At 45.4% G+C, this 26,479-nt stretch overlaps 1 protein-coding gene across 1 annotated transcript in view; it reads left to right on the forward strand.

Annotated features, from left to right (window-relative positions):
- The window catches only part of adck5 (aarF domain containing kinase 5), a 129,448-nt gene that overhangs the window by 18,298 nt on the left and 84,671 nt on the right, over positions 1–26,479 (forward strand). Inside the window, exons 2-3 of the mRNA XM_072254263.1 lie at positions 24,152–24,255; positions 25,359–25,508. Of these exons, the coding sequence (XP_072110364.1) occupies positions 24,152–24,255; positions 25,359–25,508 (254 nt within the window). The remainder of the gene's footprint in view (positions 1–24,151; positions 24,256–25,358; positions 25,509–26,479) is intronic.

A 26,479-nucleotide genomic window follows, 5' to 3' on the forward strand; every position in this document is an offset into this window, starting at 1 on the left:
GCTGGAAAAATGGGCTGAAAAATGGCAGATGGAGTTTAATACAGACAAGTGTGAGGTATTGCACTTTGGAAGGACAAACCAAGGTAGAACATACAAGGTAAATGGTAGGACACTGAGGAGCGCAGTAGAACAGAGGGGTCTGGGAATATAGATACAAAATTCCCTAAAAGTGGAGTCACAGGTAGATAGGGTCGTAAAGAGAGCTTTTGGTACATTGACCTTTATAAGTCAAAGTATTGAGTATAAGAGTTGGAATGTTATGGTGTGGTTGTATAAGGCATTGGTGAAGCCGAATCTGGAGTATTGTGTGCAGTTTTGGTCACCAAATTACAGGAAGGATATTAATAAGTTTGAAAGAGTGCAGAGAAGGTTTACAAGGATGTTGCTGGCACTTGAGAAACTGAGTTACAGGGAAAGGTTGAATAGGTTAGGACTTTTTTCCCTGTAGCATAGAAGAATGATAGAGGTATATAAAATTATGATGGGTATAGACAGAGTGAATGCAAGCAGCCTTTTTCCACTGAGGCTAGGGGAGAAAAAAACCAGAGGACATGGGTTAAGGGTGAAGGGGGAAAAGTTTAATGGGAACATTGGGGGGGGGGGCTTCTTCACACAGAGAGTGGTGGGAGTGTGAAATGAGCTGCCAGATAAAGTGGTAAATGGGGGCTCACTTTTAACATTTAGGGAAAACTTGGGCAGGTACGTGGATGAGAGGTGTATGGAAGGATATTGTCCAGGTGCAGGTCAGTGGGACTAAGCAGAAAAGTGGTTCGGCACAGCCAAGAAGGGCCAAAAGGCCTGTTTCTGTGCTGTAATGTTCTATGGTTCTATGGCCAGGAGCTGGACTTAGTTGTCAGAAGCTATTTCAGATGCACGCTATTGGGAGCATTTAATGGGTAGTGGGAGCTTATCCACAACGTTCCAGGGCTATAACATCTTAAGGAACCTTTGACAAAATAGAAAGCTTAATTACTCATTCATAGAATAGAACATAGAGCGGTACAGCACAGGAACAGGCCACTCAGCCCACTATATTGTCACCACCTATTTAAACCAGTTATTAAATCCTATTAGACCTGATGAAGGGTCTCGGTATGAAACACCAACTGTTTATTCCCCTCCATAGATCCTGCCTCACTCGCTCGGTTCCTCTTGCATTTTGTGTGTATTGTTCCAAGTTTTCCAGCATCTGGAGAAACCTTTGTGCCTATTTAGTTAGTCCCTCTGTGTACACATCCCTCCTAAATAGTTAATGTAACGCTATTACATTGTGTAGCTATTACAGTGCTAGCTGTAAGAGCAGGGTTCAATTCCTGCCTGTCTGTAAAGAGTTTCTACGTTCTCTCCGTAACCATGTGGGTTTTCTATGGGTGCTCTGGTTTCCTAAGATGTATGTAACCACGAGGAATTCTGCAGATGCTGGAAATTCAAGCAACACACATCAAAGTTGCTGGTGAACGCAGCAGGCCAGGCAGCATCTCTAGGAAGAGGTACAGTCGACGTTTCGGGCCGAGACCCTTCGTCAGGACTCTAAATATAAAGAGATCCAGAGCAGGCAGAAGACCAGAGCGGGGTGTCCATGAAGAGGAGGAGGGTTGAAGACGGGAGAAGGGGTCATCGGTGGGGGTGGAAGAGTCCTTGCCGAAGAAGTAGGCTCGGAGACGGAGACGGCGGAAGAAGAGTTCCGCATCATGGCGAACACGGAACTCGCTGAGGTGTGGGCGAAGGGGGACAAAGGTGAGGCCCTTACTGAGGACAGAGCGTTCTACCTCAGACAGTTGAAGGTTGAAGGGGATGGTAAAGACCCGGCACGGATGAGAGCTGGGATCAGAGGGGGGAGGGGGGGAGGCTGGGGGTGTCACTGTAGAGGGGAAAGTTGGGGTGAGAGGAAGATGGAACCTCTGAGTACCCAGGAGCTGACGGTGGGATCTGAGGGAGACGGGGTTGCAGAGTGGTGGTGGGGGAAGGGGAGACCGGAGTCACAATAGCAGCACATAAAGACCCGGCCTGGAGTTCAAGGCTGGAGTCGCCGTTGGTGGTTGCGCAATCGCTTTGAAGGTGTCCACGGTCGTCGCTGAAGTCCGGGTTTTGAATATGCCCTGAGGTGCCGGAGCCGAAGAGATCAATGGCAGAGGCAATCTGAAGTTCATGCCTGCTAGCTTCAGGGCCAGCAAGCTCTGGAGTCCGTAGATGTAGGATCTTGCGATCTTTGCCTAACATGACAAAGTCAAAAAAACGGCGATTGCAGGCATGGATCCGACGGAGGATGAAATAACGGGTAGGACCATTACAGACGGCGAAGAAAGTGTCCCGAAGGTGTGGAAGGGTCTGGGATACGGACACCAAATACCTCCTCACGGCGGAGAGGGTCGCCTTCAGAGCTTGACGGGAGAAGCGGCGAGAGGCAGAGTCAATAAAATGTGAGTACCTGGGATCCTCAGAAGGTCCAAGTTGAGAGGCTCGAAAACGAATCCTAAAGCCAACTGGAGTAAGTTGGCGACAGAGGCACGTTCCAAGAAAGGATATATGGCTGTGATAGCGAGTCTGAGTCAAAATGTGGTCAAAAATTTGAAGAGCCGAAGAAATTACAGATGGAGAGCAGTGAGAGATGGTTTCACTGAACTCCCGTCGGAAGAGAAGATTTAAACTTCTTCAGTGTAGGCATCACGGAAGAGGCTTCGCAGTAGTGAATTTAAAAATGTAAACACGAGGAATTCTACAGATGCTGGAAATTCAAGCAACACACATCAGAGTTGCTGGTGAATGCAGCAGGCCAGGCAGCATCTCTAGGAAGAGGTACAGTCAACGTCTCGGCCCGAAACGTCGACTGTACTTCTTCCTAGAGATGCTGCCTGGCCTGCTGCGTTCACCAGCAACTTTGATGTGTGTTCCTAAGATGTATGGTTAGGGTTAGTGACTTGTGGGCTTGCTGTGTTGGCGCTGTAAGTGTGGCAACACTCATGGGCTGCCCAGTATAATCCTTGCAGATTTGATTTGACATAAATCATGCATTTCACTGTATGTTTTGATGTGCATGTGACAAATAAAGGTAATCTTTATATTTCTCTATATATTCATATGCCTATCTAAGCACTCCTTAAACGCCTCTGTTGTTTGATTTTAGCACATAACACACAGAAAATCTTCAATTTAGAAACACAGGCCCAAGAAAAATTTGGGTCTCACTAGGGTGTTATAAGAAATAAGTGTTGGAAATAACTCAGAAAATGTGTAGCTTGGGTGGTTGCTGGTTGATCCTGGATTGCCAAGATCAGAGAACAAGTCAACCCAACCAGAAGTAAGTGTAGTAGGCCTTCCAGCCCTTTGAAGTTATTCCATTAATTACCAAGATCATGGATAATCTTCGCTTCGGCACCATATCCAACATCATCACCATACACTTTGATTAAAGATCAGCTTTATTCAAGATTAACTCGTTGTCATATGTACATCGAAACATACAGAGCAATGATGCATTGCTTTGTGTCAGCGACTTGCACTGGCCACCGATGTGTTGGGGCAGACCACAAGAGTCACCATGCTTTCGGCTCCAACATAGCATGTCCACAACCCTAACCCGTACATTTTTGGGATGTGGGAGGAAGCCAGATCACCTCAAGGAAGCCTGCACAATCACGGAGAGAACATATACATCTGCTTACAGGCAGCAGTTAGAGTTGTTGGTGCTAAAGCAATGGTATGCTGACTGCTCTGGTAGAGTGCTGTCCTTAATTCCGTGCTGTAATTCCCTTAATGCTCCATAAAATTGTGATCTGTGAAATCTAATGAGTTTGAGTGTGAATGAACTGATTGACATCCTCCGAAGTCTTGTGGGGAGGAGAGGACTCATCACCCTCTCCACAAAGAAATTTCTATCTGAAATTGTAGGCGTGCTGTGTTCCAGAGGAATGTTGTTTGGTTGTATACTGTATATGCCCAGTCAGATGACAATAAACTTCAACTTGAACTGGTTCTTTTGAAGGATTTACCACCCGAAATGCTAACATTCTCACCACAGATACTGCCTGACCTGCTGAGCATCTTTGCTTCAGATTCTCAACATCTTTGGTTTCTTTGCTTTTTCCCTTATAAAGTTTAGTCATGGTTAAGTAAGAAATGTATTTGCCAAATTATCATTTAGCCAGAACCTGCAGTTACCTGGGCGTGACCAGATACAGGATGTCCCAGGTTATGACATGGTCCTGTTCCTGAGAGCTGTACGGGACAGCATGGCAGCATGGTGGTTAGAGTAATACATTTACAGCAGCACTGATCACCTATCAAGGTTCAGTCTCTTGCTGCTGTCTCTAAGGCAGCCTTTCTCAACCTTTTTGCCCCTGGAGGAACCTTTGAAATAATTTTCAGGTCTCAGGGAACCCCTGCGTAAAAAATTATTATATCTACAGTTCCCAGTCTGTTAGCGTGATCAGTAAGTTGTAGATATAATAATCCAAAAATAATTGTCAATGCTTATTTTTTAATAGAGAATGAATTTTTTAGCCAAACTTTCTTGAAAAACCGGATAGTTTACCTTTCTTGAAATTAACCTCTTCCTTCCCCTTTCAAAAATTTTAAAAGCTGATAAGGCAACCAGAATAAGTTTCTCCATTCTGGGTCAAAATTGAGATTAGTCATGCACGGATTTCACCTTCAGCTGAAATGAGACGATTTCTATCCTTGCTCTTGATGGTTGTTAAAGAAAAAGCTTGCTCATACATGTAAGAATTTGAAAACTGCAGCAAAATGTTCATTGCTTTTCTATGAATGGCAGGATATTCATTCAGAAATCCAGAACTTGTCCAGAGACAGGTCAGTAAATCTCATCTTGAGTGCACGATCAGAGTGCAGCTCACAAAGTTCTTCCGCTTCTCTCAAAGTCAAGTTGTCAGGCTGAGTAGCAGATTCAGAGAAAAGTTCCCTCACCCAGTCATACACTTGTGTTGAAAGGGAGGAAAGATACTGTTCAATTTTGTTCTGCAGTTCTTCCAGGTGGTTGTCAATAAGACTCGAGACTTTCTGATACCCTCCCTCACGTTCAAGCAGCAGTGGAAACATTTCAAGATTTCCTTTTGCAGCATGATTTTTCCAAAGTTTCAGTTTCCTTTTAAATCCAAGAATCTTACCACTTGAAATCAAAACAACATCTTCAGAGACTTGTTCAACTGGTTCGTATGATGAAAAATGAAAAGGTCTGTTAAGTAGGCTAGTTTCTGCAGCTATTCTTCATTTTCAAAGCACTTGGCAAAATCTGGCTTACTATTTTCTTGAAAGTACTCCTGCAATTCACTTTTCAGCTCAAACATCCTGTTGAGAATTCTTCCTCTGCTATGTAGCAGGAGATTGGTATGTTCCTGTTGTTCAGGTTTTCAGTTTTTTAAACATTCTCAAGTGAACTAGTTTTAAAGCTATTAAATAACTTGCTTCCTGAAACTTTTTACTGACTATGACAAAAGCTTTACTCGGTTTGTTTTGAGATTCTAATACCCGTTTAAAATAATCAGCACTTTTACATGTCATACGGCTGTGATTTGTAGTTAAATGTCTTTCAATTTTGTTGGAGCCATTGACCGTTGCTACATTTGTAAGTTGTTTGGCACAATGGAATAGGACAACTTGGATCACCAGTCCATGTAAAACCCATTGATAAGTCGCTTTCATTATAAAGACAGACTTTTTTCATGTCACTGGTGCAGTGAAATGACTTAGGAGATTGTAATTTTCCATCATTAACCTTAACAGAATTGTCTGGAGGCCAAGGACAATCTCACATCTCTTCTTAAAAAACCGCCACACTGGACTGTCTTTAGAACAAAAAAAATCTCTCCAATTTTCTACCACACTGGTGGAATTTGTTTACTCCCATAAGTCAGTCAGTGGCATGTAAAGGGAATGTAATTCAGGAGGGAGAGGATGTCACAGCCCAAATTGGGCAGGTTCATTCAATGCTTGGAAAACCCCCTTCATTCTCTACAATAGCCTACCGTCCTCACCTCCGTCGTCGTGGCTATCCCTCGAGGTCGAGGATGATGGTCTTCGTTCTGAAGAAGTGGCCTACAGAGTGAAGACGCCTGTGCGTGTATTTGTTTAACGTGTACTTGATGTTGCACACCAAGAAGCACACGATACTTCACAAGTTCACCAACTGATTCCAATGGCATGGAAACCGTGACGATTGGAGCTAATGGATTTGTTGCAGCCTTCATCCGCCTTCACAGCTGTTGAGTTCGAAGTAACTTCGTCCGCCTGTTCCACCGTTGAGGTCGTGGTTGGATTGTTCTTTGTCAGGGACCTCACCCTCGACTTACTACCATGAATGACCCTACTCATAGCTCCAGATGGCATTGCCTCCATGCAATACAACACTCACCAATTACCAGCCTACCGTCCTCCCCCTGTGCAATACAACACTCACCAATTGCCAGCCTACTGTCCTCCCCTCTGTGCAATACAGCGCTCACCATCTATCTCTACCCACTTTCTTGAATAATGGAACAACGTCTGCAACCCTCCAATCCTCTGAAACCTCTCCCGTCCTCATTGATGATGCAAAGATCATCGCCAGAGGCTCAGCAATCTCCTCCCTTGCCTCCCACAGTAGCCTGGGGTACATCTCGTCCGGTCCCGGTGACTTATCCAACTTGATGCTTTCCAAAAGCTCCAGCACATCCTTTTTCTTTCATCACCCATTGTGCGAAGTTCAAAAAACAATGTTTACTTTTTTAATCGTGATGTGTTGTGGAACCCAGTTGAGAAACCCTGCTGTAAGGAGTTTATCCTCTCCCTTGTGACAGAGTGGATTTCCTCCCAGCACTCTGGTTTCCTCCCACATTCCAAAGACATACAGTATTGTTCAAAATTCTCAGGCACCCAGACATATAGCCAGGGTGTCTTAAGACTTTTGCACAGTACTGTGTTTGTTAATGTGGAGCAGAGAGCAAGTTTATAAATCTGGTGGAAGGCCATCATCAGCGTCATTTCGTTGATGGAAAATCTTGCCTGACAAATCTGTTGGAATTCTTTGAATTTTGAAGGATAGACAAAGGAAAATTGGTTGACGTTATGTACTTGGATTTTTAGAATGCCTTTGACAAGATGTTTTACATGAAGCTGCTTAACAAGCTATGAACCCATGCATAACCCTGAGGCTCGCCCAGCTCGCGTTTGTCTAGGGGAATCAGCCTTCGGCCCCGCCAAATCTGGGTAATCACGTTTGTGTGGATGCTGTGTAATGTACCCCCAGTTACAAACCCACAACACAAAATATCAGACAGTACACCATATGCTATTAAATGATAGACTCTATGAATCTTAATCTGAAGATAGGGTTAGTAATGAAAATAAACACAACAAAAAAAGGGCCCAGGTCAAAGTCAAAGTTCCGGTTCGAGCTCACTCAGTAAGTACCCTTTCACCATCGATCTCCTCCGAATGTTGCCGATCTTCGTACCCTCAGATCCCAGTCCACTCCGTCCAGCGTTCTCCCAGCTTTCTCCACATGCGTCCTCCCTCTTCATCTCTCCTCGACAAAAGACTGCAAAAACAACATCTTTCCAGATACACAAGACAAAACAACAATCCCCGATTGGCTAATTGTTCTGTTATCTCCAGCAATGACCCAAACATGGCCCGCTACAGAGAAACCGTTACCTCAGTAGTGAACATTACAAAGAAGCCATTACATTCTCCCCCCACCAAATTTAGTCACATCCTCATGACGTTGAGGTAATTTGTCAACCCTTCCTGCAAAACACAAAGCCCAATCCAGGTACAAAAGGCAGTGGCGTAGCTCCCTAAAACAGTAGAGATCACGCCCTATTCCCCAGGCGCTACATAGGCCAACCTATCCGGTGGTCTCCTAATTCTCTGAAGCCTCCATCCATCCTCACCTAAATCTTCAGGCTCAGACGCTACTGAGGATACTTCGGGTCTACTTGGCGAATCCTCCCTCGATCTATCACTCAAGCCCCCCTGCAACTTGGAGCCCTCTGTCCCGTGTCCAGGCCCCGCTTCCTCTCCTTCAGGGTCCTGCTGTAACCCAGGTTGCTTACAGATAGCTTCCCACCCCCCCCCCCCCCCACTTCGCCTGACTCAGTGGGAGAAGGGCCAGGTCTCTTCCTCAATCAATGGGGAGTTAGCGAAAGGCAGCATGTACCACACATCCAGATCATCATCCTCCAAACCAGTATCCCCCTCATGGGCGGGCCGGGGGCCCAGCCTCTCCCACTGTGGACCCTGCAGTCACCCTGCATTTTTGCAGAGCCCTCTTACTAGGTGTAGGCTCCAAGTCGGGCTCTGGGTCTACCTGCACCTCTTGTCCCAGGGCAACAGGTGGTTCTGAAGGAGAATCTTGACAGGGCCATTCACCTCCTCTGGTTTCACCTGGAAAACTGGTAGGTTTGGCATCTGACTCTCCACTACATAGGGTGTGGCTGCCCAGCGGTCAGCCAACTTGTGCTTTCCAGGTAGCCCCAAATTCCTTACGAGGACTCGGTCTCCCGGCAGGAGTTGGGGGAACCTCACCTTCTGATCATACCTCCTCTTATTCCCTTGATTCTGCTTGGCAGTCACGACCCCAGCCAGTTCATAAGCCCTTTTCAGCTCTCTCCTCATATCAGACACATACTTCGGATAAATCTTCGGTGGTAAGTCACCCTCGTCAGTCCCAAAACAAAGGTCAGTGGGCAACCTCACCTCGCACCCAAACATCAGATAATACAGCGAGTACCCAGTAGTTTCATTTCATGTACAGTTGTGACTGTGAACCAGATGTCCAGTATATTGACTCCACCTGCTCTTCTTGCTGATCTCCAGGATCCCGGGCAAGTCTAGCAAGGTCCAATTAAACTTCTCAGGCTGGGGATCGCCCTGCGGGTGATAGGGCATAGTTCTCGACTTCTCAACTCCAGGCATGCCCAGTAACTCATAGATGAGCCTGCTGTCGAAGTCCTGTCCCTGATCACTATGTATCCACCTGGGAAGGCCATAATAAACAAAATACCTCTCCCATAACACTTTTGCCATCGTAGTCGCCCTCTGGTTCTTAGTAGGAAAAGCCTGAGCATTTCTGGTGTAGTAGTCCGTGATGACTAAGACATTCGCCGTGTTTCTGGCATTGGGTTCTATGGACAGGAAATCCATACACACCAGGTCCAGGGACCCTGCACTCTGCAAGTGGGACAAAGGAGCTGCCCGCGTAGGCAGTATCTTCCGCCTTATGCAGCGAATGCACAATTTGCAGTATTCTTTAACCGCTGACTTCATTTGGGGCCAGTAAAACCGGTCTCTGAGCAATCCATAGGTCTTTACAACCCCCAAATGTCCAGAATCATCATGAAGTGACTTAAATGCAATCCTCTGATACTTCCCGGGTAGAACCAGCTGGCAATGCCGAGGTCGGTCCAGGGGTGACGTGTGCCGGTATAAGATCTGGTTGTTCAACTCCAGCCGAGGCCATTCTTTCAGTAATGGAGGCACCGAAGCATGTTTCATCTTCTCCACCTGAGCCATGCCTCCCTTTTTGACCGCAGCCCAAATGGTACCAGTGCCCGGATCATCTCGCTGAGCAGCTGCCACTTCCCCAGAACTATTCCGGCAGCTGATTTGTCTTCAGAGCAGTCAGCTTACAGTAAACTTGGGGTATGGCGTCATCAGGAGCCCCCAGTTGATCCACTGTTCGTTCCATCCTTTTCCTCGGCCTTCGTGGTGATGGCAAACTGACACATGGCCTTCACCCCAGGGGCAGGAACGCTCTCCCACTCCTGGTCCATGTCCAGTCCCTCATGCACCCGTCGGGACAAAGCATCTGCATCAATGTTCTGGCTCCCCGGCTGGTACTTCAGGCTGAAATCATTGGCGGACAACACTGCCAACCACCAATGGCCTGTGGCATCCAATTTCGCCGAGGTCAGGATATAAGTTAGGGGGTTGTTGTCTGTCCTCACCTCAAACTTGGCCCCGTAGAGATAGTCACTCAGCTTATCCACCACCGCCCATTTCAATGCCAGGAATTCCAACTTGTGCGTGGGATAGTTTCTCTCAGAGAGCGACAAACTCTGGCTGACAAACACCACAGGCCTCAACTCGGTACCCTGATCCTGATACAGGACACCCCCTAAACCCCCTCGGCTGGCATCTGTGTGCAGTACATACGGCAATCGGGGGTCCACAAAAGCCAGCACTGGAGCTTGGGTCAGCAACTCCTTCAGCGACTGAAAAGCCTCCTCACATTTTACACATGGTTTTATAGGAAAGATTCTAGCATGGATAAAGCAGTGGCTGATTGGCAGGAGGCAAAGAGTGGAATAAAAGGAGCCTTTTCTGGTTGGCTGTGGTGACTAGTGGTGTTCCACAGGGGTCTGTGTTGGGACCGATACTTTTTACGTTATATGTCAATGATTTGGATGATGGAATTGATGGCTTTGTTGCAAAGTCTGCAGACAATATGAAGATGGGTGGAGTGGCTGGTAGTTTTGAGGAAGTAGAGAGGCTACAGACGGACTGAGATGAGGAAAATGGATGAAGAAATAGCAGATGGAATACAGTGTCGGGAAGTGTATGGTCATGCACTTTGGAAGAAGAAATAAGGGGTTGACTGTTTTCTAAATGGAGAGAAAATACAAAAAACTGAGTTGCAAAGGAATTCCCTGAAGGTTAATTTGCAGGTTGAGTCTGGTGAGGAAGGCAAAGGCAATGTTAGCATTCATTTCAAGGGGACTAGAATATAAAAACAAGGATGTAAAGTTGAGACCTAATAAAGCACTGGTCAGGCCTCACTTGGAGTATTGTGAGCACGTTTGGGCTCCTTAGAAAGGATGTGCTGAAACTGGAGAGGGTTCAAAGGAGGTTCAGAGAAATGATTCCAGGATTGAATGGCTTGTCATATGAAGAGTGTTTGATTGCTCTGGGCCTGTATCCACTAGAATTCTGAAGAATGAGGGATGACTTCATTGAAACCTATTGAATGGTGAAAGGCCTTGATGGAATGGATGTGGAGAGGATGTTTCCAATGGTGGGAAAGTCTGACACCAGAGGACACAGCCTCAGAATTTCGTGTCACATGCCAGTGATAATAAACCTGATTCTGAGAATAGAGGGGCGTCCTTTTAGAACGGAAATGAGGCGGAATTTCTTTAGCCAGAGAGTGGTGAATCTGTGGAATTGATTGCCACAGGCAGTTGTGGAAGCTACACGTACATTTAAGGCAGAGGTTGATAGATTCTTGATTGGTCAGGGTATGAAGGGATATGGGGAAAAGGCAGCAGACTGGAGCTGAGAGAAAATTTGAATCAGCCATGAAGAAGTGACAGAGCAGGCCTAATGGGGCAAATGGCCTAATTTTGCTCCTATATCTGATGGTTTTATGGCCAAATAATGTTGAAAATGGCAAGGATGGAGTGCTGTGGGACTGGTGTGGGATAGGTGCCAGAGAGGGAGTGCCAGGGGTGCCTGAGAAGGTTTGGAGAGAAGACACAGAAAATGTCCCCTTCCCACCCAACAAAAGATGCGTGCAGGCCTTGAGCAACTGGCAAATCCATCCCCTTCCTTCCTGCCCGTCTCCCAAATGCTTGTTTGTATGTACAGGCAGTCTGTAAATCAGGTGTTCATAACCAGACAAGGCCTATAATATGATTAAAAGAAAATAATCAGTTTCTCAAGCAGTTCCTTGGGATCAAGGATGATTTGTTTCCATTCCAGTTGTTAGGTTCTGAAGTTGCTAATATGAGGGAGAATGCTGTCACCACCTATCATCAGCCCATCCGTCATCAAGGATATCTATATGGAAAGGTGCCAGTAACGCCATGAAGAATCCCACCCACTCTGCTCTTGGACTGTTTGTCCCACTTCCATTAGGGAGGAGGCTATGTAGTATCCGCTTCAGGACCACCAGATTCAAAAGCAGCACAGACTGCGCTTGGTGCTGGCTTTTGAGAGAGTCCAGAGGAGGTTGACGAGAACGATTCCAGAAATGAAAAGATTAACATATGACATGCGTTTGATAGCTCAGGGCCTGTACTCGCTGGAGTTTAGAAGAATGGGAGTGGGGGGAAAGGCCTAGATAGAGTGGATGTAAAGAGGATGTTACCTGCAGTGTGGGAATCTAGGACCAGAGGACACAGATAAAGTGGATGTTGGGAGGATGTTACCTATAGTGGGGGAGTCTAGGACCAGAGGGGACAAATGGGGAGGATGTTTCCTATAGTGGGGGAGCCTATGTCCAGAGGGGACAGATGGAGAGGATGTTTCCTATAGTGGGGGAGTCTTGGACCAGATGGCACAGCCCCAAAATAGAGAGACAATTATTTCGAACAAAGACGAGGAAGGATTTCTTCAGCCAGGGGGTGATGAATCCGTGGAATTCATTGACACAGACGGCTATGGAGACCAGGTCATTGAGTATATTTAAAACAGAGGTTGATAGACTCCTTTTTAGTCAGGGCATCAAAGGTTAAGGGCAGGAGGCAGGGAAATGAGGTTGAAAGGGATAATAAATCAGCCATGATGGAATGGCAGAGCAGTCTCGATGGGCTGAATGACCTAATTCTACTTCTATGTCTTATAGTCACATCCTTCCTGTAATGGGCAACCTGAAACGCATACAGTATTCCAAATGTGGCCTTATCAAGTTTTAAAGTTCTTCTGAGGAGAAAATCTCTGACCATTTACCCCTATCTGTGCCTCATCATTTATACAAACTTCCCTGAATCTTTCCAACCAGCCTCCTAGACACTTGCAGAGCAAATACCTAATATTTCCTTCACCTTTCCCCACTATTCTGTTTAACACCAGACTGTGACTCGGCCCTGACTGTGCAATATATTTCGGTCTCTCACTCTGGAACATCTATAAATAGCTGCTTTAATCTGTGAATGTCAACCAAGAGCTGAGAGGTGGAACTATAGGAATCAAGTTTTCATTCACACTTGGTCTGATCTGATTTTGAGTGATCCACTACACATCCTTATTCCACACTACTGCCACACTCCACACCCTACCCCATGCACACATAAGCATCATCATTCATTGAGGGCCACTCACATTCTTCATCTTCTGATATTTTATTTACGGTACCCGAAACGGTAAATCAGCTCAGCATTTTCTTGCTGCTGCATCCGATTATTTTTCAATTTAAGCCTTTGTCGTATTCTCTCTAATAATTATAGAGCACGACAGCACAGAAGCAGGCCCTTTAGGACATCTAGTCCTTACCAAACTGTAATTCTGCCTTGTCCTATTGACCTGCACCCAGACCATAGTCCTCCATACCTCTCCCATTCATGTACTTCCCACATTTCTCTTATCCACCACTTCTCCTGGCAGCTCGTTCCACGCTTGTACCAAGTTCCCCCACAGATACCCCTTAAATATTTTACCTTTCATCCTTAATCTATGACTTCTAGTTCTAATCTCACCCAACCTCAGTGGAAAAACACTGTTTGCCTTACCCTATCTATACCCCTTATTAAGCAGACAAATTCATAGCGTGGATTGGCTGTGAGGACCGGGATGTTATAGCCATGATAAACATGGCTGAGGGAAGGGAAATGGACGCTGCTGGATTGACAAGGGAGGATGTAAACTTGCAGGTTGAGTCTGTGGTAAGGAAGGCAAATGCAATCGTAGCATTCATTTTGAGAGGATTGGAATATAAGAGCAAGGACGTAATGCTGAAGCTTTATAAAGCATTGGTCAGACCGCAGTTGGAGTATTGTGAGTGGTTTTGGGCCCCATATCTAAGAAAAGTAGTGCTGGCATTTGAGAGGGTACAGAGGAGATTCACGAGAATGATTCCAGAAATGAACAGGTTAATGTTTGAGGAGCCTTTGATGGTTCTGGGCTTATACTCACTGGAGTTTAGAAAAATGGTGGCGGGGTCAGGGGGGGATCTCACTGAAACTTATTGAATATTGAAAGGCCTAAATAGAGTGGATGTGGAGAGGATGTTTCCTATAGTGGGAGAGCCGAGGACCAGAGGGCCCTGCCTCAGAATAGAGGATGTCTATTCCAAACAGAGATGAGGAGGAATTTCTTTAGCCGGAGAGCAGTGAATCTGAGAAATTCATTGACACAGATGGCTGTGGAGCCCAAGTTATTGGGGACATTTAAAGTGGAGGTTGATTGGTTCTTGATTAGTAAATGGAGTTGAGAGGGGCTATAGATCAGCCATAATGGAATGGCAGAGCAGGCTCGATGAACGAAGTAGCCTGATTCTGCTCCTGTGTCCTCTGATCTTAAGGTAAAGTGGTACTTAGAGATGACATTTTTGGGGTTCATGCAGTGAGGCCATACGGGTAGAACTTAGGAACAAGAAGGAGAAGGTCATTGTCATGCTGATGTAGAGTCGTGAGGCCACGTGGCACAGCGGCAGGGCACTCAGATCACCGCAATTCAGAATCAGCCAGCATTGACAGCATGAGTACAGAGCAGCAGTGAGCATTCAGAGTTGTTGCCCCACAGGCAGCGGTGTACGAAAACTTTGAATTCAAAGGCCACTGTGTCATAGAACATAGAATAGTACAGCACATTACAGGCCCTTTGGCCCACAAAGTTGTGCCGACCCTCAAACCCTGCCTCCCATATAAGCCCCCACCTTAAATTCCTCCATATACCTGTCTAGTAGTCTCTTAAACTTCACTGGTGTATCTGCCTCCACCACTGACTCAGGCAGTGCATTCCACGCACCATCCATTCTCTGAGTAAAAAACCTTCCTCTAATATCCCCCTTGAACTTCCCACCCCTTACCTTAAAGCCATGTCCTCTTGTACTGAGCAGTGGTGCCCTGGGGAAGAGGCGCTGACTATCCACTCTTATCTGTTCCTCTTAATATCTTGTACACCTCTATCATGTCTCCTCTTATCCTCCTTCTCTCCAAAGAGTAAAGCCCTAGCTCCCTTAATCTCTGATCATAATCCATACTCTCTAAAGCAGGCAGCATCCAGGTAGATCTCCTCTGTACCCTTTCCAATGCTTCCACATCCTTCCTATAGTGAGGCAACCAGAACTGGACACAGTACTCCAAGTGTGGCCTAACCAGAGTTTTTAGAGCTGCATCATTACATTGCGACTCTTAAACTCTATCCCTCAACTTATGAAAGCTAACTCCCCATAAGCTTTCTTAACTACCCTATCTACCTGTGAGGCAACTTTCAGGGATCTGTGGACATGTACCCCCAGATCCCTCTGCTCTTCCACACTACCAAGTATCCTGCCATTTACTTTGTACTCTGCCTTGGAGTTTGTCCTTCCAGAGTGTATCACCTCACACTTCTCCGGGTTGAACTCCATCTGCCACTTCTCAGCCCACTTCTGCATCCTATCAATGTCTCTCTGCAATCTTTGACAATCCTCTGCACCATCTACAACACCACCGACCTTTGCGTTATCTGCAAACTTGCCAACCCACTCTTTTACCCCCACATCCAGGTCGTTAATAAAAATCGCGAAAAGTAGAGGTCCCAGAACAGATCCTTATGGGACACCACTAGTCACAACCCTCCAATCTGAATGTAGTCCCTCCACCATGACCCTCTGCCTTCTGCAAGCAAGCCAATTCTGAATTCACCTGGCCAAACTTCCTTGGATCCCATGCCTTCTGACTTTCTGAATAAGCCTACCGTGTGGAACCTTGTCAAATGTCTTACTAAAATCCATGTAGATCACATCCACTGCACTACCCTCATCTATATGCCTGTTCACCTCCTCAAAGAACTCAGAACATCAACCTCACTCATATTGTCCTCACCATCATCAAGTTCCCTCTCATTGGTGAATACTGAAGAGAAGTATTCATTGAGAACCTCGCTCACTTCCACAGCTTCCAGGCCCACCTTTATCTCTAATTGGTCCTATCTTCACTCCTGTCATCCTTTTGTTCTTCACATAATTGAAGAATGCCTTGGGGTTTTCCTTTACCCTACTTGCCAAGGCCTTTTCATGCCCCCTTCTTGCTCTTCTCAGCCCCTTCTTTAGCTCCTATATTCCTCAATAGACCCATCTGATCCTTGCTTCCTAAGCCTCATGTATGCTGCTTTCTTCCACCTGACTAGATTTTCCACCTCACTTGTCACCCATGGTTCCTTCACCCTACCATTCTTTATCTTCCTCACCGGGACAAATTTATCCCTTACATCCCGCAAGAGATCTCTAAACATCGACCACATGTCCATAGTACATTTCCCTACAAAAATATCATCCCAATTCACATCCGCAAGTTCTAGCCTTATAGCCTCATAATTTGCCCTTCCCCAATTACAACGTTTGTGAAAATTATCCTGTCCTCTGATTCTGTCCTTTTCCATGATAATGCTAAAGGCCAGGGAGCAGTGGTCACTGTCCCCCAGATGCTCACCCACTGAGAGATCTGTGACCTGACCCGGTTCATTACCTAGTACTAGATCTAGTATGGCATTCCTAGTCGGCCTATCAACATACTGTGATAGGAATCCGTCCTGGACACACTTAACAAACTCTGCCCCATTTAAACCCTTGGAACTAATCAGGTGTCAATCAATATTAGGGAAGTTAAAGTCACCCATGATAACAACCCTGTTATTTTTGCACCTTTCCAAAATCTGCCCCCCAATCTGCTCCTCTGTATCTCTGCTACCAGGGGGCCTATAGAATACCCCCAATAGAGTAACTGCTCCCTTCCTGTTCCTGACTTCCACCCATACTGACTCAAAAGAGGATCCTGCTACATTACCCACCCTTTCTGTAGCTGTAATAGTATCCCTGACCAGTAATGCCACCCCTCCTCTCCTTTTTCCGCCCTCTCTATCCCTTTTAAGGCACTGAAATCCAGGAATATTGAGAATCCATTCCTGCCCTGGTGCCAGCCAAGTCTCTGTAATGGCCACTACTACATCATAATTCCATGTATGTATCCAAGCTCTCAGTTCATCACCTTTGTTCCTGATGTTTCTTGCATTGAGGTACACAGACTTTAGCCCTTCTACCTTACTGTCCTTACACCGTTTATTCTGCTTCTCTTTCCTCAAAGCCTCTCTGTATGTTAGATCTGGCTTTACTCCATGCACTTCTTTCACTGCTCTATTGCTCTGGGTCCCATCCCCCTCACAAATTAGTTTAAACCCTCCTGAACCATGCTAGCAAACCTACCTGCAAGGATATTGCTCCCCCTCGAGTTCAGGTGCCACCCATCCAATCTGTACAGGTCCCACCTTCCCCAGAAGGGTCCCCAATGATCCAAAAATCTAAAACCCTGCTCCCTGCACCAACTCCTCAGCCACACATTCAACTGCCATCTCCTCCAATTCTTACCATCACTGTCACGTAGCACTGTCAGCAATCCTGAGAACGCCACCCTTGAGGTCCTGTTCTGTAGCCTTCTGCCTAGTTCCCAAAACTCTCACTTCAGGACCTCATCCCTCTTCCTGCCTATGTCATTGGTCCCAACATGTATCACGACTTCTGGTTGCTTTCCCTCTCGTACCAGGATGTCATGCACCCGGTCAGAGACATCCCGGACCCTGGCATCCGGGAGGCAACAAACCATGCAGGTGTCCTTCTCACGTCCACAAAATCTCCTGTCTGTTCCCCTGGCTATAGAGTCTCCAATGACGACAGCTCTCCTCTTCTCCGTCCCACCTTTCTGCACCACAGGGTCAGACACAGTGCCAGAGGCCCTGCCACTGTGGCTCACACCTGGTCGGTCATCCCCGCCAACAGTATCCAGGACGGTAAACTTATTATTCAGGGGAATGGCTACAGGGGTGCTCTGCACTACCTGTCTGCTCACCTTCGCATTCCCCCCTCTGACTGCCACCCAACGACCTGCTTCCGGCAGCCTAGCTTTCTGCTGATCTATTCAAATCTTGATTGTACAGACCAACTGCCAAAACTGCCAGAATCTCTCGAGTCAAAGCCTCAAAGCTCTACTCCTTCGCTGGCCGCTTTCCAAAGGCTGTTCCGCTTGAGCTACCCCTCTATTTATCTGTTTGAGCTTTTCAAAATGCTTGGTCACCTGACCTCGATTTCCCAGTCAGCTGCTTTCTGCTGAGTCTGAGCTATTCAAATCTTGATGGTCTAACCGATGGCTTTCTGCTGAGCTATTCAAATCAAGTCATGACTAGTTCTAGTTTTGTGAAAGGTTAGCTTGTCCCGTTCTAACCAAACGGATGCCACAGCCAAGAAAGCTCACCAACACCTCTTCTTGTGGTGTTGGTGAGTGGCAAAGGAAATGCACCCTGGCGAGCACCCTATTCAGGTGCATCATGGCTTGGTATGGCTACTGCTCTGCACATGACTGTGATAAACTCCAGAGGGTTGGAGCACAGCTCAGAATATCATGGAAACCTGTCCCCCTTCCATGGACTTTGTCTGCACTTCTTGCTGTCTCGGTAAAGGAGCCAATATAACCAACGAGCCCTCTCACTCGGGCATTCTCTCTCCTCCTCCCTCTCATCAGGCAAAAGATACAAAAAACACAGCACAGGTCCACAACCCGTTATCGAGAGACTTTGAGACTTTACCGTGCCATGGTCTGTTCTTATCAAATTATGGTATTGCTTTGCACTGTTGTAACTATATGTTATAATTATGTGGTTTTTGTTAGTTTTTAAGTTGGTTTGTCATGTGTTTTCTGTGATATCATTCTGGAGAAACATTGTATCATTTCTTAATGCATGCATTACTAAATGACAATAATCTAATCGGAAATTGTGAAATCCGAAAAGCTCCTTTAACCAAAGTTTTTGGCGCGCCAACGGCTGACGTCAATCAGGTGTGACATGGCAGCCCTGCAGGGGCCGCCAGACGTCAGTTGTGGCTCAGCGCTCGTACTGGTTACGCGTTCATTTGCTGTTCGCTGATATTTTGTGTTCACTGTTGACTTTGTGTTTAATTTCACTGTGAAAATGTCAAAGAGAGCTGCAGATACCCCTGTGGGTAACAATGAGAAAAGAAAGAAGGAAGCATCTATCATTATCAATAATGCAGAAAGTGGAGTTATTGCAGAAGCTTGATCGTGGTGTGTCTGTGTGGTGTCTTATATTGACGAATTTGCCAAGATAATATCTGATGAAAGCCTTAGCCCTGAGCAAATTTACAATGCTGATGAAACACTTAACTATACGTTTTGTGTTCACTGTTAACTTCCAGGTTCAAGTCAAGTCAGTATTCACTAAGGAGAAGGATATTGAATTGTGTAAGGTAAAGGAAACAAGTAGGGTAGTTATAGAAAGTATGACAATTAAAGAAGAGGAAGTACTGACACTTTTAAGGAATATAAAAGTGGATAAGTCTCCGGGTCCGGACAAGATATTCCCTAGGACTTTGAGGGAAGTTAGTGTAGAAATAACAGGGGCTCTGACAGAAATATTTCAAATGTCATTAGAAACAGGGATGGTGCCAGAGGATTGGCATATTGCTCATGTGGTTCTATTGTTTAAAAAGGATTCTAAGAGTAAACCTGGCAATTATTGGCCTGTGAGCTTGACGTCAGTGGTGGGTAAATTGATGGAAAGTATTCTTAGAGATGGTATATATAATTTTCTGGATAGACAGGGTCTGATTAGGAACAGTCAACATGGATTTGTGCGTGGAAGGTCATGTTTGACAAATCTTACTGAATTTTTTGATGAGGTTACTAAGAAAGTTGACAAGGGTAAAATGGTGGATGTTGTCTGTATGGATTTAAATAAGGCCTTTGACAAGGTTCCACACGGAAGGTTAGTTAGAAAGGTTTAATCGTTAGGCATTAATATGGAAGTAGTAAAATGGATTCAGCAGTGGCTGGATGGGAGACACCAGAGAGTAGTGGTGGATAACTGTGTGTCAGATTGGAGGACGGTGTGTAGCGGTGTGCCTCAGGGATCAGTACTGGGTCCAATGTTGTTTGTAATATATATTAATGGTCTGTATGATGGGGTGGTAAATTGGATTAGTAAGTATGCAGATGATACTAAAATAGGTGGTGTTGTGGATGATGAGGTAGGTTTTCAAAACATGCAGAGAGATTTAGGACAGTTAGAAAAGTGGGCTGAAAGATGGCAGATGGAGTTTAATGCTGAAAAATGTGAGGTGCTACAATTTGGTAGAATTAATCAAAATAGGACATGGTAAATGGTAGGGCATTGAAGAATGCTTTAAAACAGAGGGATCTAGGAATAATGGTGCCTAGTTCTCTGAAGGTGGAATCTCATGTGGATAGGGTGGTGAAGAAAGCTTTTGGTTTGCTGGCCTTTATTAATCAGAACATTGAGTATAGGAATTGGGATGTAATGTTGAATTTGTATAAGGCATTGGTAAGGCCAAATCTGGAGTATTGTGTACAGTTCTGGTCACCGAATTATAGGAAAGATGTCAATAAAATTGAGGGAGTACAGAGGAGATTTACTAAAATATTGCCTGGGTTTCAGCACCTAAGTTACAGAGAAAGGTTGAACAGGTTAGGTGTTTATTCTTTGGAGCGTAGAAGGTTGAGGGGAGACTTGATAGAGGTGTTTAAAATTATGAGGGGGATTGATAGAGTTGATGTGGTTAGACTTTTTCCATTGAGAGTGGGGAAGATTCAAACAAGAGGGCATGGGTTGAGAATTAGAGGACAGAAGTTTAGGGGTAACATGAAGGGGAACTTCTTCTTTACTCAGAGAGTGGTAGCTGTGGAACGAGCTTCCAGCAGAAGTGGTTGAGGCAGGTTCGATGTCGTTTAAAGTTAAATTGGATAGATATATGGACAGGAAAGGTATGGAGGGTTATGGGCTGAGTGCAGGTCGGTGGGAATAGGATAGGGTAAAAGTTCGGCACAGACTAGAAGGGCCCAGGTGGCCTGTTTCTGTGCTGTAATTGTTATATGGTTATATATGGTTAAGTTAAGTCAAGTCAGTTTTTATTGTCATTGCAACCATAACTGCTGGTACAGGAGAGAGTAAAAACGAGACAACGTTTTTCAGGACCATGGTGCTACATGAAACAGTACAAAAACTATACTGTTCTACGTAAAACAACACAAAACTACACTAGACTACAGACCTACCCAGGACTGCATAAAGTGCACAAAACAGAGCAGGCATTACAATAAATAATAAGCAAGACAATTTCACTGTGAAAATGTTAAAAAGAATGCAGATGGGGAAAACCCAGAAGTTCTCTCTCCAGCACTCGTTGTTTGAGCATGTACATTTTCTTGTGATTATTCCCTACACAATACAGTATAACAACTATTTACATAGCATTTACATTGTATTAGGTATTAAAAGTAATCTAGAGATGATTTAAAGTACAGGTTTCCCCCGCCATCCGAAGGTAGAGCGTTCCTATGAAACGGTTTGTAAGCCGAAATGTCGTAAAGCGAAGAAGCAATTACTATTTATTTATATGGGAAAATGTTGTGAGTTCGCAGACCCAAAAATAACCTACCAAATCATGCCAAATAACACATAAAACCTAAAATAACAGTAACATATAGTAAAAGCAGGAATGATATGATAAATACACAGCCTATATAAATTAGAAATACTTTTCCACAATCATTACTGCACTGTTCTCCGTAGCGAAAATCTCACACAAGCGCCGTCGACAGAAACGCTCTCTCCAGTAACCTTTAAGCTATGAAGCTGCCAAATCATACCAAATAACACGTAAAAATACACAGCCTATATAAAGTAGAAATAATGTCTGTACAGTGTAGTATCACCGGAATCGGGACGGTGCCGAGCACACTGATGATGGTGTGTTAGGCTGAGTCGTCGCAGGTTGGGGTGGTGCAGTGGCACCCACCCTTCGGGCCACCAACCGACACCAATGCACGAAGCATGCAGGGGTGCAGCGGTAGGTGGGAGGCATACAGCATATCTTTAAGAAAAAAACTGAAGCAAACATGCTAATTAATTAGGTGCCGCCCAGCACGTGATTGTCGGCCCAGATCAGTGCTGATTTCCGATTGTGTCATCTCTGATCTGGGCCAACAATACGTGTTGGGCGGCACCTAATTAATTGGCATGTTTATTTCGGCTCTTTTTTTAAAGATGTGCTGTGTGTCTCCTGGCTACCGCTGCATTCTCTGCCGATCGGTATCTGTCTGTGGCCTGGGGGTTGGGGTGGTGGGACACTGGGGTGTCATCTCGTCATCGTCTGTTTCCATTAGGGCAGGCAGGTCATTTTCTATCTCTGCCCGCCTCGATGTCGAAGGTCGAGGTTCGTCATCTGCTGTGGCTGATGTGGAAGGCTTGCTTGACTGCTGAGCCTCGCGCATTTTTCTATCACACAGTACTTTGTAAGGGCTCAAACCATCTTGCAAATATTCCCTAAACCTACATACCCTTTCAAAATTAAAGTCGTACTTATCATTGCAGTGAAAATCTCACGCAGTTGCTTCACGTTCAGTTCTCTACTGCATTCGGTTTCGATTGTTATCATTTTTCTTCCAATTGCATCAGCTCTTCATCTATCAGATCTTGGTCATGGGATGCCAAAACCTCTTCAACATCATCTTCGTCAGCTTCCACAAGCCCAACTCACTTAGTCCTTACTTCGTTCACCACGATCGAAGCGCTTAATTATGTCTAGTTTTACGCTAAGTGTAACACCCTTATGAGCTCTTTTAGGCTTTTCCGATACCATAGAACTCATCTTGCAAACGACTGCTCACAGGCATGTGTTTGAGCAATGCCGGCGAGAATGCTGTTCCGAATCCGGGGAGAGCGGCTGCTCGGGGCGCGCGCTGCCTTTTATCGCGTGCTGATTTTTTATCACGCGCTTCTTTTTTTTTTCATAATAGTGAAAACACCTTCTGAAAATGAAAACGGTACTAAGGTAGGTCTTTCGTAACAGTGAGGTTTCGTAAAGCGAACGTTCGAAAAGCGGGGGACACACCTGTATACGGGAGGATGTGCATAGGTCCGGAGTTCCCCTGGGTCCTAAAGTCCACCTGCACTGAGACGGGGAGGGATTCTGTGAAATGCAACTGGCCCCAAGGATTTCAGATAAGGGATTGTGGACCTGTATCACCAGACTCAAGGTCAGCTTCTATTCAGCTGTTATCGGACTATTGGATGATTCCCTAGTACAATAGGATGGACTCTTGACCTCACAATCTATCTCCTCTTGACCTTGCACCTTATTGTCTACCTGCACTGCACATTCTCTGAACTGTGACACTACATTCCACTTTGTGTTTTTGTATTACCTTGTACTGCAGTACCTCAATGCACTGTTTTTTACTGTGCCTCAGTAACTGTGACACTAATTTACCAAATCCCAATTTCTTTACGATATGCCGTAAATCCCAATTCTTCAGAATCAGCACCAGGTGTGTTAGCTCTGACATGCAGTACTGTGCAAAAGTTTTTCGCACATTTAGCGGGGTTAGCTAAGACTTGCCACAATACTGTTTTCATCAGCATAGAGCAGAGAGTGAGTTTGCAAATCTGGTGGGAGCAAGGGGTGTTGGGAATGGCGAGGGTGTAGCGCCATGGGAGGGGCTTGGGACAACTGGCAGAGGAGTGCTGGGGTGGGGTTTTGGTATGGGTGCAGACACACCCAGCTCTGAGATGCCAAGCAAGGTCATTTGATTGCAAACAATTGGTTTATTGATTATTACATGCTGTCTCTGGTGCTTCCTGCTCCCATCCCCATTTCCCTACAATGATTCCCTTCTCCCTGCCCCTTTTCCACTCCCAGTCCACAGTAGAGATCCATATCAGAATCAGGTTTATCATCACTCATGTGTCTTGAAATTTGTTTTTTTTTGCAACAGCAGTACAGTGCAATACATAAAATTACTACAGTACTGTGCAAAAATCTTGGGCACAATTGAGATATATAATATGTGCCTAAGGCTTGTGTGAAATTTGTTTTGTGGCAGCAGTACAGTGCAATACGTAAAAATTACTACAAATTTAAAAAAAAATAGTGCAAAAAGAGGTTGTGCTCATGGACTGTTCTGAAATCTGATTGTGGAGGGGAAGTTTTGTCCTAGTTTTAGGCAAATTGGAATGGAATAGTTGAGATATGTTAGGGTGAGTGTGGTTATGCCTTCTGATTCAAGAGCCTGATGGGTGAGAGTTTATAACCGTTCGGCCATACAACTGTCTCCAGTAAGGTGGTCCAGATTGGGGCTCTGATACCAAGTTCCTTGAAGCATTTACCAAATGAAAGGTGCCAATGTGAATCAAAGTTATTGTTCTTTGCTAGGTATGCTTGTGCAGACGTCACTGGATGTTACTTCAGAGGACAAGGCGCGTCCCGCTGATCCGGACCATTGTTTTCAAGCAGCAACTTCGGTCACAGCCCATGAGGTACGTTACAGAAGCAAGCACAGTCAGTCAGCTCAGGCACAGGCCCTTTGGCCCGTCAGGTCCATGCAGGCTGCTTGGAGAACTGCGTGCAGGTTGGGATGTCATTTAGCTAGAGAAGATGAAGAAAAGATTCACAGGAATGTTGCTTGGACTGGAGGGCTTAAGCAGTAGGTTGGAATTGTTCCCTGGAGCGAATTTATATGGGTTTATAGAGTTATGAAAAGCATAGATAGGATAAATAGTTATATTCTTTCTTCCAGGGTTCATTAGTTTGTTATGTGCTGTGTCCGATGACATAGGCAATCATGGTCTTTCCGTGACCATAATGGTTCTTGGCAAGTTCTACAGAAATGGTTTGTCGTTGCCTTTTCAGGGCAGTGTCATTACAAGACGGGTGACCCCAGCCATTATCAATACTCTTCAGAGATTGTCTGCCAGGCATCAGTGGTCGCATCACCAGGACTTGTGATCTGCACCAGCTGCTCCCATGCTTCACATGACTTGAATTGGGTGGTTAAGCAGATGCTACACCTTGGCCAAGGGTGACCTGCAGGCTAGCAGAGGGAAGGAGCTCCTTACACTTCCTTTGGTAGAGATGTATCTCCCCCCAAGGTAGGGTAGGGGAAGCTGAAACTAGAGGACATAGGTTTAAGGGTGGTGGATCTGTGGAATTCATTGCCATGGACAGCTGTGGAGGCCAAGTCATTGGGTATATTTAAAATGGAAGTTGACAGGTTCTTGATTAGTCAGGGTGTCAAAGGTTACGGGGAGAAGGCAGGAGAATGGGGTTGAGAGGGATAATAAATCAGCCATGATGGAATGGTGGAGCAGACTTGATGGGCCAAATGACCTAATTCTGCTGCTGTCTCTTGGTGTCACTACACATTCCGGCATTAACATTGCATGCTCACAATGTTCAGCAGAACAACAAGCACAGCACAGCACACTACCCCACACCCCACACCCCACACCCCTTTCCTCCCTGCTATAGACAAAACGCACACCTCCAATCCCAGGACAGGCCGCCTGCAGGCCTCCAGAGTTATTTGCTGCGGTAATGCTGTGCAGAACTCTGTTGTGATGCTATTCCTGTGCCTCCACAGCAATGTCCGTTGCCACGGCCTGTACAAAAAGGTGCTGCTCGGTTTGGTGCTCTCTGTGCCACTTGCTGCTGGCGCTGTGTGGTATGTGTCTGACACGCAGGACCGCAGAAGGATGAGGATTCTGATGGAAGGTGTTGGTCGCTTCTGCAGGTAAATAGCGAGTCGTGGCGTCCTCCTGCGATTTATTGCTTTTGGCCCAGTTCTCTCCATGGGTGTCTTCTGGTGAATCTGCTTCCTGCTGGTCTCTCAGTTGTTTCTCCAAAGCCATCCTGTTCTCACAAGCTGGGACAGAGAACATTCTCGAGCTTTAGACTCAACTATAGATTTTTTTTTTACTCTACTTACTTTTTATATTTTTTTACTATAATTCAGTTTTTCTCTTGATTATCATGTATTAAACTGTACTGCTGCCGCAAAGTTAACAAATTTCACGACAGTGCCGGTGATTTTAAACCTAATTCTGATGTCATGGTTACACTCAGTAGATAAGCTGATATGATATTTGAGGACTGGATCTTCCTGTGGGATGAATTTATTTCTAAAACTCAAAATTAATGTTCACAGTTATATGTGTATCTAGATATAATACGTAGGAGCAGAAATAGGCTATTCAATCATGCTGTTATTCCTGTCAAACCCTTTCTCTTGCTGCCTTCTTGCAACTTTCGACGCCCTTACTAATCAAGAGCCTACCAACTTCCACTTTAAATATACCCAATGACTTTGCTTCCAAAGCCATTTGTAGCAATGAATTCCAGAAATTCGTTACCCTCTGGCTAAAGAAATTCCTCCTTGCCTCTGTTCTAAAGGATGTCCTTCTATCCTGAGGCTGTGCCCTCCGGTCCTAGACTCCCCCACTGTTGGAAACATTTCTCTACATTCACTCTGTCTAGGCCTTTCAATATTTGATAGGTTTTAATGAGATCTGCCACCTCCGCCATTCTTCTAAAATTCAGTGAGTACAGACCCAGAGCCATCAAATGCTCCTCATACCTTAACCCTTTCATTCCTGGGATAATTTTCATGAACATCCTCTGGACCCTCTCCAATGCCAGATGTGACTTCTTAGATAGGGGGCCGAAAACTGCTCACAATACTCCAAAAGTGGTCTGATCAATGCC

This window comes from Mobula birostris, chromosome 3 (genome assembly GCF_030028105.1).
Source record: "Mobula birostris isolate sMobBir1 chromosome 3, sMobBir1.hap1, whole genome shotgun sequence".
NCBI lineage: Eukaryota > Metazoa > Chordata > Chondrichthyes > Myliobatiformes > Myliobatidae > Mobula > Mobula birostris.